This window comes from Rattus norvegicus, chromosome 6 (assembly GCF_021556685.1).
Source record: "Rattus norvegicus strain SHRSP/BbbUtx chromosome 6, alternate assembly SHRSP_T2T, whole genome shotgun sequence".
Taxonomy (NCBI): Eukaryota; Metazoa; Chordata; class Mammalia; order Rodentia; family Muridae; genus Rattus; species Rattus norvegicus.
In genome coordinates, this window is record NC_141539.1 from 45,734,463 (window position 1) to 45,754,827 (window position 20,365).

At 48.2% G+C, this 20,365-nt stretch overlaps 1 protein-coding gene across 1 annotated transcript in view; it reads right to left on the minus strand.

The window, feature by feature from the left end:
• Greb1 (growth regulating estrogen receptor binding 1) overlaps positions 1-20,365 on the minus strand; it is a 123,697-nt gene that overhangs the window by 16,382 nt on the left and 86,950 nt on the right. Inside the window, 12 exon segments of the mRNA NM_001427084.1 lie at positions 1,178-1,320; positions 2,663-2,821; positions 4,494-4,596; positions 7,177-7,805; positions 9,274-9,378; positions 10,251-10,447; positions 11,814-11,929; positions 12,978-13,317; positions 16,106-16,242; positions 17,231-17,423; positions 18,952-19,132; positions 19,749-19,946. Of these exon segments, the coding sequence (NP_001414013.1) occupies positions 1,178-1,320; positions 2,663-2,821; positions 4,494-4,596; positions 7,177-7,805; positions 9,274-9,378; positions 10,251-10,447; positions 11,814-11,929; positions 12,978-13,317; positions 16,106-16,242; positions 17,231-17,423; positions 18,952-19,132; positions 19,749-19,946 (2,501 nt within the window).

Sequence of the window (20,365 nt, forward strand, 5' to 3'; positions counted from 1 at the left end):
CTAGGAAGAGCCCATCCAAGATGCAACCTTCCCTAGGGCCCTCTGAAGAAGCCTACCTGCTTCCCAGTGCACGGCTGTCTCTTCGGGCCACCCACACCTTCCCTTCTGTACTCCACACCCTACTGAGATCATTTCTCATCCCCAGAAACTCTGCCCAACCCTTTTTGCTTACATTATTTCCCTTTCCCCTGCTTTGGCAAATTCCTACTGATCATTCAAAATCTTTTCTCTACCCCACCTGAATTATAAAGGTTGAATATCCCCCCTTCAGGATCTGAAATGTTTGATCCCGAAGGTATTAGAATTTACTTCCAGATTTTATAACATTTCTATGTACTCTTCTAGTGGGGCATCCATAGACTAAAATCCCAAAGGCTTTGAAATCTGAATTATTTTGAGCATCATGTTAGTGATGACTTGATTTTCTGATGAGGGATGTTCAAGCTACATCTTCATTTGTAAGGCAAGGAGGATGATGCTTAGGTAAGAATCTGGTAAGAGCCTAGCTAGGATGAGTGAATTACTGGTGTGGCGTTAACACAGTCCCCTGATGGCCAGCCAGAGCCTGAGATGGCCAAAGGTCTAGCCCAGTATCTTATCCATTTACTTATTCATGGCGGGAAGGGCTGATGCATGCAAAGGCATAAGCTTCCTGCTGGCATACAGTAGGTACTCAATAAAGCAAACTCTTCCCTTAGCTCTGTGATCTCTATGCCTCAACCACGTAACTCTCCTCCCTGCTTCATGCTCTTCTGAAATCTTACACGGGTGCCCATCTCCCTCCGAGACCATGAACCCAAAGGATGGGAACAAGATTTATTTGTGTCTGCATTCCCAGGTCCTGTAGTAAATATTCAGTGAGTGTTGCTAGCATTGAAGTAACTTTTGGATTCTCTAGAGTCTAAAGATAGGAATGACACCCTAGTCTTGGCCACTGATGCCCGGATGACATCAGGGGAATCACTGTCCAGTAGGGTCCACAATGTATTCACAACCTATGAGGTGAAACTAGAATGAATGCAACTCAGGAAGCGAGAGCTTCTAGAACTCTCTTCCCTCACCCTGACAATATCATATATTATCAGGAAGCCTCAGGGAAATAAGCACATGTCTGTGATGCTGCACCATCAGGAGCTGCTGGGAGCAGCCGGAGAGTCAGCCAGTGCCCAAGGCCTACCTGGTAGTGGGGGTGGAAGCCCATGTACTGCTGGCACTGCTCGCAATGGTGGTACGTGTTGTATGCCGCATACTTGGACAGTCTCATACGTGCCGTCTGACGCCGCACATACAGGTCCTCTGGCTTCCTGGACATCCCTCTGTCTGCAAAGATATTCCAAGAGTTAAGGAGCAGCAGCCCAGAGCAAACACCTGAGCCCGGCTTGATGAACTCAAGTGAGTGCAGTGTTCAGGATAAGCAGGCAGCCCATGAGCAGGCTGTGCATGCCCTGAAGACTGTCTGTTACATCCCTGGCCAGAGAAGGGCAGTGTCTAAGTGGGGATGCTAACAAGGAGAGAACTCAGAGTGCATGGCCTCACATTTGTGGACCTAAAAGCACTTCATAAACATTTTTGAAGAAACCCTTACATAACTGGAAAAAAATTAACAGTATACATGGTGGTCCCCAGCTTCCTCAAGCAACTTGGTAGAAATTAAGATTACATCCCTAGGCCTTCTTTAGTGCTTATGGGAAGGGACACACACACTCCCACCAGTGGCAGGGAACCAGGCCAGCAGGTTTCCTTTATCTTTTTAGAGAAGGATCTTGCTGTGTAATCTAGGCTAACCTTAAACTCTTGAGTGCTGAGATTACAGGTGTTCACTACAACACCGTTAGTAAGTAAGCTGTTTTCCCTGACATGACAGGTACCATATTTTCTCAGGCTACACTAATAATCCCACTACACACTCCCAACATTGTTGGCTAAGGCTGCCCTCATATACCATGGAAGTCAGTGTCCCTGAGGAGAAAACAGGAGGCTGAGAACAGGGAAACACATACACTCATTTGATGACAAAGTTCATAAATAGAAATGCAGATCTTTTAACCTCCACTGACCAACTTTCTGCATATTCCCATCACAACAAGTTCCTGGGGATCTCATGGGCTCGGTGGTAGTTCCTCCTTTCTACCTGGAAGGAGCAGTGTCAGTGCTGAACCAGGTTCTGGTAAGTCTCTCACTTAATACCAAATAGTACCTCTAACAGGATACATCTCAAGCCAGCTGACTTTTATTAATACATAAGAAGCAATTTAGCCTATGTACTTTGGATAAGAGTGAAGTAAGACATCTAGCGTGGCCTGTTCTGTGTGTGTGTGTGTGTGTGTGTGTGTGTGTGTGTGTGTGTGTGTGTTTTCATTACTCATTATCCTTATGTATACATAGTTGCATATAGAAGCTGGGGGTTGACCAGATGTCTTCTTCAAGAGTTTTTTCCATTTTATTTTTTGAGATAAGATTTTGCCTCAATCTGAAGCTTACCAATTGGCTAGACAGGCTGATCAGCAGGTCCCTGAGATCTACCTGTCTCAACTGATTCCCCTAATTATAGACATGCATGGCCATGCTCATCTTTTTACATGGATGCTGGGGATCTGAACTCAGGTCTTCATGTGTAGGCAGCAAGCACTTTGCCAACAGAGCTGTTTCCGAAGCCCCTGACCTTCACTCTTGATGCTCTGGTGGTGTGAACAAATCATACTGGCATCCTCATACTTCGGGTCATGAATGATGTAATCAAAAGGCATCTTCTGGAAGAGCTCCAGGTCAGGCCAAGGGTCGGTGAGCTGGAGGTAATGCCAATCTGATTCCTCTTGGAGGCCTGTGAGATTGGGATGCATGAGAAACAAGATATAAGGCTAAGTTATTTAACTGTGCCCAAGGATGATGCATGGAACCGAATCACTGTCAATCTATGGCTTTCTGGGGACCCCTACTGTATCTAGAAATCTTCTGACACAGCTCTAACAGGACAAGGTCATACACTGAGATCTGTCTCCACACAAGTGAACAGCCTTCACTCTGACTCTTGTAGACGCAGGTCTGCTCTCAGTTCCGCACACTAGATTCTAATGCTGCCTTTCAGAAACACCTACTTCACACACAGCCTGAGCTCCTTGTACTTGTGGTACCTGTACAAGTCTCTTTCTTACTCCATCACCTAAGTTGCCCAGCCAGTGTGACTCAGTTGGTGTCCCTCCACCTCTAGAAAGTACTTGAGCTACTGCTTCCCCTGAAGAGGTCAGCAGCACTCACAGCATAACCCACATTTTATACTTGCCAGCACCCTCTTATGCTAAACCTGGTACAGTCTTCTGCTGCTCATCAAGGTTTGCTGGCTGAACAGCCAGTCAAAAAGTCTAACTGGTCCAATTCCAATTGCATGATATATTGATATCATGTATTATGGTGAATGTGTACTATAGAGAAAATCATAGGTGCCAATCTAAGTATTTGCCATATACCTGGGCAGTAGACATGACCACAAGGAGGAAGGAGTTTACTAGATCTTTAATAGGTACTTCATACCCCATGAAAGAGGAAGTATCCATATTTTGCAAGAAAAAAAAAAACTGATGGAATAGAGTAGTTAAGAAAGCGCCCTTTCAGGTTTGATTAAGTGTGTTCAAATCTTGTCTTTATCACTGTTCTATCTAAGATGATGGACACTCAACAGCTCCTAGTGTGAGAAAACCACAGAAACCACAAGCTGAGGACTGAGTGGGAGTACTGGGTTCAAAGTTTTTCCTGGCCAAGCTCAACCTCAGACATTGCTCACAGGAGTTTCTCTGATATCAGTGTGGTGCAGCTGGTGAATGCTGCATGGCAGTCAATTCCCCCTACACAAGGGCACATGTTTATTTGCAGGACAAGGCCATAGGAGGAAATAAGATACATCCTGGGCAGGATATGAGGAGGAAACAGTGAGCTTTACTGTCAGCACAGGGCGTGTGCAGAAAGACGCTTGCCTTATTCCAATCAAATCTACTCAGCAAATGGGACCCAGACACCTCCTTCTCCTAGTTTCTACAATTCTTTCTCCTCCAAATGTTGTCTTAGATATATGGTTGCCTGAGCTGGGGGCCCCTCCCTGATGAAGACTTCCACATGCTACAGGCCACAAGCTAATGAAGCCCAGTTCCTGCTTTGGTACTGCTTAGCTGAGCTCCTAACATAGGAAGTCAATAGCCCAGCTCACAGGGTTGCTGTATTGAAGAGCAAATGGAGATAGTATTCATCACAGTGTTTGACGCATGGAAAGTACTCAATAAGTAAGTGTGGCATTAGTAACTCTATCCGTAGGAAATTCTCAGAAGTATCATTCTGTATTGAGGGGAAAAAAGTGACTACAAGAAAGAAAAGACCCTTGGGATAAGCCATACTGTGAACCTGAGAGTCCATCCTGAAAGGGGGAGGGAGACACAGTTACCAGGATCACTGACAAAGGTTGAAGGATATTTGCTCAAGCCCAAGGGTCACCAGACACAACTCACCGGTATTGATCTCTTCTTCATCGTAAACATCCACTTCTGTCAGCCGAATCAGCATCCTGGACAAGATACTGAGGAACTGCAGGTAGGCACCCGTCTTCCCAATCTGTGAAGACACTAGAATCAGAGTCCAGAGACAGGAACACCAACTAGAACATTCTCCTACCTCCTGCAGTCTCACTGAAAGGCACATCATAGAAATGAGAACCATGTGGACATGTGGATTCACCAATGCACTGAACAAAGCAAGGATGTCTGCTTAGATCTGCCTTCCAGGGGCATGACATGCGTGCATGCATGTGTTTGTCTGTGTGTGTACCCACACTAAATAAAATTATTAAAAAAGGACCAATGATCAATGGTCACATTCAGTATGTTCAATCTTATTATTGCATTTATGTGTGTTCATGCATGTAAAGTCCAGAGGTCAACCTTGGGTGTCATTCTTCAGATACTATCTACCTCATTTTTTAACTGTCTCTCCATTGGCCTCAAACCTGCTAATTATGCTAGGCTATCCCAGGGATCCTCCTGTCTCCACCTCCCCAGCACTGTAATTACAGGTGTGAACCCCAGGCCTGGATTTCTATGCAGGTACTGGGGCCTAGAACTGGGGTCTTCATGCTTGCATGACAAGTACTTTGTTAACAGATCCAGCACCCCAACTCTATTTTTTTTATTTTTCAATTAGAAAAAAATAATGTATAGTCACTTCAGACAATGAGAAAACTTACAGACTGACAATAAAATAGAATACTGCTGATCCTGCCTCTCCTCTGAAGATAATGAGTTAGAATCAAGCCTTCCCAAGACGTGTTCATATACAGTGATTTTTTTTCCTAATTGATAAGACATTATGGAGGGGGTAGGTGTGTATTATTCTGAAAGTTGATTTCAAGTTATATTTCTTAGAGAAAGTTCATTGGCAAAATAAAGAGACCTCCTAACTTTTCTATGGCTGAATGCTAGGATACAGGTGTCCCAAAAAGTGTTCAGCTGAGACTTAGCCAAGGGCACTTTCATTCTGGATCATGTCTCATCAGTATGAACAACACTAAAATGAGTGGTCTTCCACATATTTTACGGATTTTACATATCTTGGGATAGGTTCCCGGTGCTGAATGGAAAGACAGTACATGTTCAACTGGTAGTAAAACAGACAGAGCAGTCACTGTGCACTCTGGCATCAGTCAGGCAATACTCCAAGCCTCTAACATCTCTAATTGGGAAGATCAAAATTTGCTGTGTGTCAGGAGATGTTTGGACAAAATGTGGTCTCAGGCACATGGACCTGAGTCTTTTCTCAGTCCCTGACCTATTCTAAAGATCACACCACTCTCCTCCTCCCCTGCCCACCACAAGGGACACTCAGACCCTTGGGGCTCTGTGTGTGGGTGTTTCCGTCTGTGTGTATGTGCATAAAAACAAGACGTCAATATTGGGTACCTTCCTCAATGGCTCCCCACCCTACTTTTTATCCCAATCTCTTGCTGAGCCTGGAGCTCACTAATGCAGCTATCCTAGCAGATCAGTGCGTCCCAGGAATAATAGGTGTTGATGTCACACCCAGCTTTTTATGTGGGTGCTGGGAGCATGTCACTGTGCTTACACAGTGAGCACCTCACCAACAGAGCGGTCTCCCAGTGCTGCTTTCTGTGGATTTGTCAGGTAACGTGATCTCTGAAGGATGCACAGTGAACTGATAGCAAGCGGAGTCCAACTGTCCATCACCAGGTCACGAGAACCTTCCAGCACATACTGACACTTGGCATCTAAGTGCAAAGGTATTCAGAGACTCTGATGGTGAAGGTCGAACTCAACATAAATTCCAGGTAGCTCCATCCAGACACCTTCTTTATGCCCCACATAGGTAGGGTAGAAAACGGGGGTTGGGCAATGGGAAGAACCTGGCAAGGGATGGAATGTTAATGGCATCCTCCTCACTGTCCTGCTCACTCTGGGTCATCAGATTCTTCATTGTCACACTAGTTTTAATTGTCAACTTGACACTGCATAGATAAGTCTTTTGTTGCTGTTGTTGCGTTGTTGTTGTTGTTGTTGTTGTTGTTGTTGTTGTTGTTGTTGTTGTTTGAGACAAGGTCTCACTATGCAGCTCTGGCTGTGCTGGAACTTACTATGCATTAGTCTGGCTTCAAACTCACAGAAAGCCACCCACCTCTGCCCCACTCCGCCCTCAGTGCCGGGGATTAAATGCATGAGCCACCACACCTGGCTGGCCTTTGAAGGACTGATTAGATCAGGTTAGCCTGTGGCCACATCTGTGAGGGTTTATCCTAATTATGTTAATTGACATAGGAAGACACAGCCTTTCATGGGCACCATCGTTTCCTGGGTGTGGTTCAAGAGTGGCTGAGCACCAAGCACAAATACGTACAGGCCTCTGCTCTTGGCTGTGGATGTGACTAGCTGTTTCAAGCTCTTGCCTGTGGCTTCCCTGCTATGGTGGATTGCCACCTGGAATCGTGAGCTAATTTCTTCCCTAAGCTCTTTTGTGCCTGGGTATTTTATCACAGCAACAGAAACGAAACCAGGATATCCATGGAAGCTACACAAAGTGAATACATGGCCCTCAGCTCCAAGACTGTCCTGGGGGATTGTGGGGGTGTGAAACCAAAGATGACCCTGGAGGCCTGGCCTGTGCAGGGCCAGCAGGCATAATACACACCTGAGGTGGCCCACTGAGCAGCAGCCTACGTGGGTGGAAACTGTCCACACGGCCTTCAGCTCTGTTGCCGTAGTCCATGTGGCTGGGCCGGGGCACTGTCCACTGCCGGTAGTAGAGGGACTGTTCAGTTGACGTCATCATCTTGCTGAGGAGGGGGCGGAAGGAGCTGGTCCACATAACCGAAGGGGAAGGCAGGAGGGAGGCAGACTTGGGCAAGCCACTGCTGTCAGTGGACAGGAGCATGTCATACACGAGCTTAGGCAAGAAGACAATGGGTGGCTGCCGGCAGGCCTTGGCCATGGAGCACTGAGAAGCTTGAAGGACTAGCACATTGGCAGTGGACACCGTGCATGTGGATGATGCACCCGAGGAGGAGGAGGACAGCTGGGAGGATGGGGCGGCTGGCACCTGCAGGCTCCTCCGGCCAGTCCTGAGGCTAGAATCAGGCTGTGGGACCAGGCCAGGGCTGTGCCTACTGATGACTGTAGGTCCCTGACTCACTCGGAGCCGCTGTATCTCCCCAGGGGCCCTGCCCTCCTCTGCAGGGCCACAGGGTGGAGATGACCGGGCAAACTCTCCCTGTGGAAGTCCTGAGGGCTGAACCAGGGACTCACCATAGAGCACCGAGCCTGTAAGAGAGGATACGATCATAGGCATCCCAAAAACAGCCTGTCAAACTCACAGCTGCTCCTGTGCCCGACCCAGGTATGCTGGGATGATTTAAGGCAAAGCTGGTGGGCGTACATTTAGCCAACTTGCCTTCCACAAACCAATCCTCCCTCAGCCATGGAGCGCCACGCTGATGCGAAGGGTGTGCATATCTGTGGGGCAGACCATTCACGGCACCTGCTGTCATTCTTGGGTTTCTAAAGCAAATCTGCTAGGTCCTGAGCTCTCCCTACCCCAGACCACAGACCAGTCTTCCCTAATCTCAGATAGGGAACGACACAGCCTACATACCCTTGAGCTTCTTAGCCTAGAATATTCCCTACCCAGGAACACCCCTTCCCCTGAGTCACTACACGGAGAGGACTATTCTGTGGAACCTGCGATGAACAACTGCCCTAAATCTGTCCTACATGAGAGACAACACGAAGGAGTTGCTGTGACTCTGTACGCAGAGAGGATTAACACAGCACTGGTGTTTACAAGCACAGAGGAATTTAGTTTTGTTCTGTTTCAATCGTATTTCTTATTTGGTTTAAGCAGTAATAGATTTCCATAAAGCATACATCCTTAGTTTTATGTGGACGATGACCACATGACCACTGCTTATGACCACTGCTCCCCAACCCCACCACCCTGATTATTTTGTTTGGCCTCAAATGTCCTCCGTAGCTGAGCATAGCTTTGAACTTTTGATCCTTTTGCCTCTGGGTGTTGGAATTACAGGCACGTGCCACTATGTCTAGTTTATGTGGGTCTGAGGATTGAATCTAGGGCTTTGTGCATGCTAGGCCAGCACTCCACCAACTGAATGGCATCCAAGCCCCACAGATGACATTTCTTAAGGGCAGAGTTCAGGCTGAATTCACCTTTCAGCACTCAGATTACACTGAATGGCCACTATGGTACACACTTTAGGCAATGTTATTTCCTGCGTGTGAAATCTTGGATGAGCTCAGAGACCAAGGATCTGTTGGGGTTGGTGCCCACATGAGACTTTACTCCTAGTATCTCCTTCTGGGTACAGCATTGTGAGCCTCATTGCTTCTCTCATGAAGTCTCCTATGTTCACTTCCTTGCACACCTGCTCTCCCCAGACAGTATCCTTGAAAGCAATATCTGTGAATGGGACACCCAAAGAGGTGCATCCAAACGGCCAGGACACTATGCCCCACTCTGCAGCCAGGGACAGCCTCGTTCTCTCCCACCAGCAGGAACAGCCGGATGCTAGAGTCCAATCATGTCTTCAAGGCTTCAGATGTCTGGTTTAGTTCTAGGCTATTCTAGAGTCAGTTCTAGAGTATTCTAGAGAGCCTGTTCTCACAGGTCCTGACTAGAAGCCTAGACTAAGTAGACACCCCTGGGTGCTTTCTTCCCAGTCTCTGAAATCGGAGGCAGTCCCGTATGTGATGTTCCCAAGTGGAGGCTCACCAGACGCTTTGGAAGAGAGAGATGAAGATGCGGAGTCATGGGAGTGGGAACGTTCCCTCTTCACAGGGCCCCTCTGCTCTGAGGTGGAGCCTGCTTCAAAACACCCTGAGAACACAGAGGAGTCACCGTCCCTGAGCACCCTGGCATCCACGAGTCTCTCTCATTCATTCACCTGCTGCCATTTTAGCCCCTCCCCCACCCTCCACCCCGCCCCCAATCCCGCCACACACACACCATACACTAAATACCACACTGCACTCTTAGCAAGACTGAGCTTACAACAGAGTTAAGAACAGAACAGGAAGAAGTGAGTCAGGTAAGGCCAGTGAGTGCAGTCACACCACAGGCTACAGAGAAATGGAAAAAGTTAATGTCATGGTTGCAGTCATGCTAAAATTAGCCACCACCCAAAAAGTCGTGGGGAGAAGGCCTTGCCGTCTTGTAGGACAAGCTGCAGCCAAGAGGAACTTTGGCCTGTCATGTCTCAGCGCCCAGTCAGCAGGCAGAGGAGTAAGAGGCCTTTACACTCATTTCTTTGACCTCTGTACCGGCAAACTCACAGCTTCCATTTCCCCACTGTACTATGGCCTAAAACCAGATACTACTCTTATTTGGTATATCATATTAAAAATATGGCACGAGACTCCTGGAGATGCTCCCGCCTTGGTCTCATGAACTTCAACAGTGTTTAGCATAATGGTGGATGAGTTGATTTCCAACAGAGGCAACAAGTGGGGGAATCTACTGGCACTGAAACAAAGCATGAATGTGAACCCTAAGAAGTCACCACTTTCTTCCTATTCTTTATGAATTCTAGTTCATAGAAGAACATAAAGGATTCCCATGTTCCCACACCACCAAGAATGACAGAGCAGGGAGAAAGGCAGAACCCTAACCTTATAAGGATGTTGTCACTTAGCAGATACCCCAGGGGGTTGTGAGGTAAGAACACCTAGGTACAGCCAGGCCACCCTCACCTTCTGTCCCTGCCTCCTCATCTTCGTCTGTGCTACTCAGCTTCTCCCCGTCACTCTCCAAGGCCTCATTCTTGGGCCCCTTCTCCAAGGGGATATCGTTGCTAACAAAGTAGGCAGCCAGACCCAGTTCCTGCTCCAGGGCTGTCCTCACCAGGCAGGAAGAATTTATTAGACGCAGGTCACAGTACCTCAGAGACCTGGGGACGAAGAACGTGTTCATATCCATCACATGCCTTCCCAACCCCCAGGAGGTTCTGCTGCTAGAGGACGGAGCAATAGAGGCATGCCTGCCTCCCTCTTTAGACCACAGTGCTCAGATACATGGAGAGGCTTATCATGAGCTCATCACATCAAAGCCAAGTTCACACTAAGTCTCAGAGGGCACCTAGCAGGGATCTACTCCTGTGGGGCATGTAATCGAGATACCACTGACTATCAGGCTGGGCAGAAGTGAGGACTGAACCTCAGCACTGCAACTTCCCAGAAGGGATGGAAACTCTGACAAGATATGCAGTTTCCCAGAGGCTCTGATTTTTTTTCCCATTTAGATGAGACTGAGTAGTCATCAGGACCTATGTGTACTGTTAGAGACTTAATGTTGGATATTCAACTAAGCCATCCACACTCAGTGTTTCCCTGGGGTTGTGCTGGAAGCTAGGAATATGACAGCAATGGAATCAGACATAGTCACTGCTATGAAAGCCTTGTAGGAGGACAAGTGGCCTCCTGTCCTCAGTGTGTGCACCCTAGACAGTGAGAGGAGTTACTCAAAGGTCATGTGCCTGTGGTAACTGCAGAGACACAGGAAGGTTTGAATGAGAAGGGTTTCCACAGGCTTGTCTATGTGAATGTTTGTTTCCCAGTTGGTGGAATTGTTTGGGAAGGATTAGGAGGTGTGTCCTCCTTGGAAAAGGTGTAGCACTGAGATTGGGCTTTGAACTTTCAAACGCTCTCTCTCATTTACAGATCAGATGTAAGTTCTCAGCTACTGCTCTAGTGAAGTTCCATGCCTGCCTACCTGGTCATGCTTCCTTCCGTGATAATGATCACAGGTTAACCCTGTAACACTGTAAGCAAGTCCTCAATTAAAAGCTTCCTTCTATATGTTGCCTTTGTCATAGTATCTCTTCAACAGCAATAGAACACTAAGAAAGACATTTACTCTTTGTACTCAACAACCTACTCTTTCTGAGTGGCATCAGAAATTTCCTCCCCCAACCCCAGCTCCCACCAGTCACCACAATGGTCAAGGGAGCAGGATAACTGGCCCCAGTTCTGGGGAAGATGGTCACAATCCTACACGAACTGTCCCCTCTAATACACAGAGATTCCCCCAAACAGAGTTCATTTTCCCTTAGTCTTCCAAGTCCCTACTCCCATCCAATAGTATCCTCCAAGAACTGGGAAATACTGTCCACAACCCAGACATATTGCTCTGAAAACCCAAATATGCCACCTGTGCTGACTGGAAGTGTGAAATTCTTTACTTGGGATTGGACAGTGGTAACACAGGATGTCCTCCCAATCTCCTCAGGACCCCAGGGGCCCTGATTCCTGACTTACCGTGGCAGCGACTCCCCATGAGGGTCCATCCCACTGAAGATCAGGATGCAGGGCAGGCCCTCCAACTCCAAGTAAGTCTGAGGCCTCCATTCTGCATCCTCAATTTTCTGCCACATCTGCAGACATGAGAGATGTGAGTGAACGGTCACAAGGATCCGAGTACACCACTGTGGGCTAAATGCACTGACCTGTGCTGGTGAAATGACTCACCCCTAAAAGCGCTGGTTGCCAAGCCTTATGACCCGAGTTCAGTCCCCATGACCCACTCGGTAGAAGGGAAAAACCAATTCTCAAAAGTTATCTCCTGAAGTCTACATGCATCCTATGATATGTGCACACACACACACACACACACACACACACACACACACACACACACACACAAACCAACAAACAAATGAGTGCAGAATAAAACATACCAGCCAGACATTCAATTGTAAAATCCACACTGGCCTCTTCCTAACTGCCTGGCTCTAGAACACTCTGACTTCCATCCACTAATGGGTGACCCTCACAATCCATCTCGTATACAAAGGAAGAGATTGGGTCTGCATGTGTGTGGTGAGTCACTGTGTTTTCAGCTGGAGAGCTTTGTTCTGTTCCCATCTGTCTCCCGTAGCAGGGTGTATGAGAACATCTGGAAGACAGTGGGTGTCCCAGTTGTCTCGGATATCCCTCTTGTGTTCTCTAGTGGTGCTGACTGTGCCTACCCTTCGCAGCTTCCAACTATTTGTTCTTTCAATCAACTCTCTCTACCCCTTCTATATCTTCTGTCATCTATGTGCTTAATAAGAGCCTACAGGTGACCAGGTACTGTGCTTGACTTTGAGGGACCAAGAGCTGCCCTTCCTTCACCACTTGCACAAAAATAGAGGCACTCTCCCAAGTGTGAAATAGGATGGCTTCCCAAAAAAGGAAGAGAAATTGAGCTGAATTCTGAAGGAATAAGTATCAGCTAAGGGAAAGGGAGAGAAAAGCACCTCCAGAATAGAAAAATAACATGTTTCATATCAAAGGACTGATATGGAAGACATAGGGAGGACATAGGCAGCCTGGGACTGAGAAGTGGTGAAGCAACAGAGGAGGTGGAGGGGTGGTCACATCTCAGGGGCCTACTGCCACCCACCCCCTCTTGCAGCTCTTGCCCCTGAGTACAATGCCTACCTTGAGCTGCTTCACAAAGTGCTTGCCTACAGTGATGCCGGAGCTGGGGTGGCCCAGAATGATCTCAAAGTGTTCTTCTAGAGCCAACCGTGCCCGCACATGGGCCAGTCGCTCATAGGCCACAGCTGCCAGAGGAGAACAGGGCACGCGCAGCAGGACCATGAGCCCGTGGCCACAGGGGCACTGCTTTGGGGAGTTGAGGAGGTTCTGGGTGATCTCTAGGGTCTCCACTGATGTATGGTTCTTCATCTGTGGGAGGCCACTCACGGCCATCATGGCGGCCGCATAGTGCTGCACAAGAACAAAGGTCCTGATCACCGCGCTGTGCAGGCGGGGGAACCTGCAAGGAACACAAAGAGACCATGCCCATGACCCCAGGGCTGGCCATGCTTGCCACCCAAGACATAGGCAATTCCCAAGTTACAGATGTGACCGAAATCTGTCCTTGTTTTGTTTTCCCAGCTGGGAGGCAAAAGCCTAGGTTTGTCACTGTTGCTTCTGCTCATGCACTTTCACCCACTGGGCATGACATTCTTGCCTTACACCTGCACACATGCTTGTCATTAGCTCAGACACCTCACCCCAGAAGCTAGACATGATGGTCAGTCTCCATTGTCAACTTGACGAGATTTAGAACCAGCCCAGAGACACAGCATGTCTGTGAGAGGGTTTTCTCAGAGGTTTAAGTGATGGAAGAGAGCCATCCTGAATGTGGGTGTCACTGTCCCACAGGCTGGAGTCCTACTCAATAAAAAGAGAGAAGCATGCTGGGTAACAGCATTCATCTCTCTCTGCTTCCGGCCTGTAGCTGTGATGCATCCAGCTGCTTCACACTCCTCTGCCATGAGGGACTGCACCCTCAAGTGGTGAGCCAAAGTAATCCCTTCCTTCCCTGGCATGCTTTGGTCAGGTGCATCACCATAGCAGTGACAAAGGAAACTAGTACAGCTGGCAGTCTGTCCCAGGCTCCCACTAGAAATGGGAGAACACACAGCTGCCAAATGCCCAGAGGTGGGGACCGCCCTAAAGGCTATACTGGGGTCATTTAAATTATAGTGAGTTCTTAGAGTTATGACCAGATGTCTAACCTAACAAATGAATTACAAACCAGTACATAGACAGAAAGGGCAAGAACTCTTCCTTTGCTTCAGAAACCATGATTACCACATTGTGCCCCCACAAGGGCACCGATTGTTCCCATGACTACCCGGCAGTTCTAACCTGGGTGTCAGAAACAGATCCAAGGGAGATGGCTTAGTGGCTAAGATGCCTGTTGTGCAAGCATAAGGCCCTGAGTACAAATCTCAGCACCCACATCACAGCCAGATGCACCCACAGCTGGAATCTCAGTATTCCTATGAGCATGAGAACTCCAGGAAGCTCAAAGGTAAGCTAGCCTGCATATTCAGTGCAAACAAGCAAGAGACCATGTCTCAAACAAGGAAGAAGGTAAAAATAGACACCTGATTTTTCTCTGATCTCCAAACATGGGCACAGCACATCCATATCTGAATTAAGACACATTAATGTGCAAACACACACACACACACACACAGAGAGAGAGAGAGAGAGAGAGAGAGAGAGAGAGAGAGAGAGGGAGGGAGAGAGAGAGAGAGACCTAAGCAACACTGAACTAAACCAGGTCTCTGTATATGATCACTGTGCCTCACAAGAGAAATGAATGAACTAATGTCATGTTCATCCATGATGCTCATGGGAATTCTTCTAGCTGGAATAAGTCCTCAGGAGCCACACACAGTGCCGTGGGTTAGCCATAAGCAGTGCTACCATGTGCACTCCAACAGGGCAGCTAGCTTGCTACCTACCATTACTAATAGCACTTTCCCTAACCCCATGACATCACCTGCTCCTCCAGTCCAAACCTCCATTTCATGGCTCAGCACCTCAGTGACTTTAGAGGTTATGTGCATTGGAGAGACAGCCTGAGAAATGGACGCTGTGGTCGCAGGGAGGCATACGCAGCCCTGGGATTTTGACATGAAAGGTACTTTTTGCTCGGACTTTGGTGCATTGGACAAACAATACACAGAAATCACAAGAGTGATGTTGAAATGTCTTCTGCCTAAAGGACAAGTAGAGACTTCTGCTCCTGGCCAAGGTGGAGCGACAAGAATTAGCTTTGTTTCCCACAAGAAAGAGATACACAAAGTCATGTTTTCAAGACAGAACATATCAGACAGTGAAAAAGGTTGGTTCTGGGAGGAGGTGAACCCTCAGCTTCCTCCCAGAGTTTCTGAGATGGGAAGTGGGAAGCAGGCAAAGCTCAGTGGTCCACACAAGCTGGGGAGAGGTGTTAGAGCACTGAGGTATCTCAGGTCACAGAGTTCTAAAGATCCACAGGAATGAGCAGCGATAGGGCCAGGCCACACACACAAGTGTGTGTACACATGTATATGCAAGCACGTGGAAGCCATAGGTCAACTTTGGATGAGTCAACAACATTCCACCTTATTATTTTAGATAGGGTCTCTCAGTGAATGGGAGCTCTCCATTTGGCTAGACTAGCTAGCCAGCAAACCTCCATGATCACTCTCATCTACTTACTCACCCTAGAGTCAATGCACACTGCTACAGTCGACCTTTTACTGTGGGTGCTGTGAATCCAGCCTCAGCCCCTTTTGCTTGCACAGCAAGCACTTGATTTGAGCTCACATGTGGTTAGGAATAGCCACCTTTCCCACAGGCCACATGGAAGCCTCAAGAATTGAGGAAAGGTGTGAAGAATTTAAGAAGATTTTGCCTTAGTCATGAGCAAAGTTATGAAACAAGAGATTCACCAGCCAACAAACTTTAAACACAGGACCTGGAAGGTTGTAGCAACTTCTCAAATGCTTCACTGTATCCCAGAATAAAACTTATGGTTAACGAAGATAAAACAGACACTGAACTGGGTACGATCTACAATGTTCTGGAGTAGCAGCATGACAGAAGTGTCACCGACCCAAGGTGATTCAGATGCAGAGTCCATTTGATGGAGGGACTGGGTCACTGGAGAGGGAGGGAAGTGAACGCCCTCCTAGAACTTCGTGGCCCAGGTGCAAAGACTTCCACATTCCACCTACTCTTGAAGCTGCCAAGCTTTCTAGTAACTCTGAAGAGAAACATACCTTTTCCCCAATGCAGTGACCATGGCCTCAAAGGAGCTGTCATACCGGAGCAGAGGAAGACTGTGTCCTGACAGGGTGGAGTCAATAAACTCAGACAGCCCAAAGTACTTCTTACTCTCATGATACAGGTCCACTCCCTAAACAGAAAAGCACCATCACTCAAGTGTCACACTTACAGGGAAAGTTGGGGGCTCACAGATCAGGTCTGTGGACAGTGTTGATTGGCAGCTTGATCCAAACCAGCGGTTCTCAACCTGCGGGTCGCTGCCCCTTTCTGGGCTTGGATGATGCTTTCACAGGGGTCGCATATCAGATATCCCTGCACATCAGACATTTACATTATGGTTCATAACAGTAGCAAAACTACAGTTATGAAGCCACAATGAAATAATTTTATGGCTGGCTGTCACCACACTGTGAGGAACTGTATTAAAGAGTTGCAGCATTAGGAGGATGGAGAACCACTGGTTCTAAACAGTACTGATCCTGAGATCCCATGGGGGTGGGCTCTTTATAAGCATCATTCATCAGGCCTAGAGCTAAAAACAAAGATGGTGCGTTCCCACCAGTCGTTTCCCATTCATTTGGCCCCAATGTCTTCACGGTTGGGGATGATGAAGGGGCGAACTCAACTTTATCTAATGTGTCTTACATTGACATAAACTTCTTTCCAAATGAATGAAGGAACTCCTCCGACTTGGGCCGAGCAAAGTTGGGAGAAACTGTGCAAAATGCAAAGGCCTAACCCTGCTCTAAAATAGCAGAGAGGGTGAGCACTAGGACCGAGGAACCTGTCCCTGGGTCATCACCTAACAGGGGTCCTGTGCAAGTGGCCCGCCCCTTTCTTCCCACTCTTGCCATTTGTAAGTCAGAAGATCCTCAGTTCCAGGGGGAAATGTCAAATCAGCTGTACTGTCACCACAATTAAGATGGGACAACCCATGAACAGGCTTCAGAAATTTCTCCAAAAGGCCGGGAGTGGGAGGGGGGTTAAATCTAACCCAAGACCAAACCAAAGATCTAAGGAGCTGGAATCCACTCATTCCCAACTGGCTAAGGCTTCTACTAAAGCTAGGGTCTGTAAACCTAAGCACACTCGCTACGTCATCGCCCAGCAGCACTCACATTGCTGTAGGAGATGGGCCAGTGGATCTCATTGTAGGGGCTGATGAGCGTGTGCTGAGTCTGCAGCGCATACGGGAAGGAGGTCACATGGAGAGTCACAATGTTGGGCGCCTCTTTCACCTCTCGGCAGTTGAGCAGTCTGTCCACTAATCCCACAGATGGGTCACTTTGAGAATAGATGTTATGAACAGCACTGCTGAGGGGAGAAAAGGAAACGAATGTTAAGTAGAATGACTAACACTGTTGGATAACCTTACCAGGATAAGGCAGTCGATTAAGCTTATAACTAGTTCCCCAACGGCACCTGCAATTGGAGCTTATTGCTCTGCCCATGACTAGAAGGGAAAAAAAAGTGACTAGACTTTGTATCTGTCAGGGACTCTAAAAATAGATATGTACAGGAAAACTATCAGGGAAGAAGTGGACTTCTTGCATGATAATGTGGGTACTCTAGAACAATGATTAATTCTGTGTCAAGAGGCAATGGGGATGTGGGTGGGGAAGGGAGAAGACTCAGGGGCCAGATGAGCCTCCTAATGTCCTCTTGATGTACAGAGGACGCTGGCTGGTAGAGTACTCATTTGCCTACCATGCGCAAAGCCCTCATTTGATCCCCAGCACAAGGTAAAACAGGGCATGGTGGTGCACACGTGTGACCCCAGCACCTGGCAGGTGGAGGCAGGAAGATGGAAATTCAAGGCATCCTTGGTGATATACTGAGTTCGAGAATAGCTTAGGCTACAGGAGACCAGGTTTTGCCAATAATAATAATAATAATAATAATAATAATAATAATAATAATAAATCCACAAGGTCAAATAAAGTCCTACTGACTTGAGATGACCCAAAGATAACATAAGAGAACAAATTCTACATTATTTTACAAAACAACATTAACGGAATGGGCAGCATCTTGGATCTGGGGTCTTGGAAGTCAGGCTTGGCCCAAGCTTTCTTTGAAAGACAATGGCCTTGGCACTCTCTTAAATCTAGCGGACAGGATAAAGAAGTCAGTGCTTCATCTTCTAGGTTCCAGGCAGCTACCTGAGACACCTGTCCCCAAAAGAAGGAACCAAAAGACAATGGCTTCCAGATGTTCCATTCCTCCAAACGCACGCAGATTCTAGACTGCCAACTATCCGGGCCCTGGCAAGCTTAAACAGCTACAATGTGTAAGGACCAAAGCTTTACTCTATGACCTGGTCCAGGAACTTCTTCCTGCCTTCCTCACCTCCACCAGAGGTGATGGCTAGCTGGTCAGTTACAAGGGCAAGCCCCTGAAGGAGACCGGCCACCAGCAGTCTCTAACTGAGCAACCTCATGCACATCTAGGGTGAGATCCATTCAAATGAGGAAAAGGCAGCTGCCCTTCAGGAAGGGCCAAACCAGCCACCACCCATAGACCTAGTCCAGAGTTCTATCTAGCAGGGAGGGCTTCGCCCAACAATCTCAGGCTGGAATTCTGAAACCCTGGCTAAAGGCCTGGCTCTTCCACCAACACCTCCGACCTGGCTTTTGACTCCACCTGATATCCCCCTTCTACAAGACTCAGCCCTCAGCACTTAGAGATTGCGCTGAGTGTTCTCAAGTGTGATGCTCTGAGATGCTGAAAACTCCCAACAGCCTCTGCTTACAAGCCCTGAGCCCCAGTATCTCACTCAAGTCTTGTGCCCTCATCCCCAAGGAGAAATATGTCACCGTCACAGACCAGGAGGTCTGACCTCACTAGATCCCAGTGGGCGTGGTCGTGGATGAGGACAAAGAGCGTATGTGGGTTCTGGAAGGAGTTTTGCAGAAAGGCCTTAAATCTTGCCTGGGCCTCCGTGTCTAGTTTCAGGACGTGTTGCTCCGCCCTCTGCTTGGTAACAGGTTCTTTCTCCAGGCCCAGCTCCAGCAGAACCCCTGCAACACAGCAGAACACCTCAGGAGCTCCTGGGTTCATTCGCCACCGACACACTGCGGGTCAGCCTGTGTGGCCTGCCCTGATGGGAGAGGGCAACAGCAGGAGGGCATACATAGAGAGACGTGGGCGGGAGAGTATCTCCAAACTTTTCAGCCCAGGTAGCTGGGCAAAGGTCTGACTATGTGCAGAGTTATAGTTTCCCCCTCCCAGGGATGCCAGCTAAGCAAGCCCCCTAAAGCCACAACTCCCAGACAGTTAGCGCTAAGAGATGGGAGATGCCCAAGCTTCTGACAGAATTATCTCAGGTTCAAGCCATAGGCCCAACCAACATCATGCCACTGAGGAGGTAAGACATGATGTAGGAGTGCCAATTAGCAGCAGCCAGTCACAGAACGGGAAGAGAGAGAGCGCAAAAAGAGATAGCCAGCTATTGGTTCTACTTTCAATCCCAAGGAAAATGGCTGTCTTTGGATATGTTTCATGGTCTACAATAGATAGGTAACAATAACACTTGATCCATCCATGGCAAAGCATGGCGACAACGTCCATTCTGTGACAGTGGGCGGATCAAAGCCCCTCCCCCAGGCCTCACACCTCCATGAAGGGTCCCCCTACCTGAATGCCAGACATGGAACACAGTCTGCTGGTAGGTCACCTCTGATGGGGGAATGCAAATGAGAAAGTCCACCTTCTCGAAGGACCCCAAGTCCAGATTCTGGGTGCTGGAATCAGCGATTGAGCACACGTGGGAAAGGAGCTTCTGCGCCACCGCCAGCTGAAAGGGCCGGATGCCCCGTGGCTCCTGATGGTAACCTGCAGCCAGAGCCCCGAGGGATCCCCGATGAGCATGGCGGGCAGCTACCGCCCTTGGCTAGAGATGGATGAGTCCCAGAGTGCAGGAGGGGAGGCCTAGCCACACAAAGCCATCCGGAAAGAGGCACTGTCGTATTCATCAAGTGCATGCTCTGTCAGCCAGACCCTGGGGCATCCTCTCAGACATCCTCCTTCCTCAGAGAATAGAGAGCGAGCACTCAGGCAATGGTGCTATAGTGTGTAGGGAGCATCATGTTCCCCGGAAGGGAAAGACATGACGGAAGCTCCTTAAACCCTCATCTGAATGAACAAATGTAACAGAGCACTGGGGGAAGAGAATCGGCACAAAGAATCATAGAGGAGAGAGGACCTCGCATCAAAATCTCCCATTTTAAAACTGGCAGCAGGTCTGTTTTAAT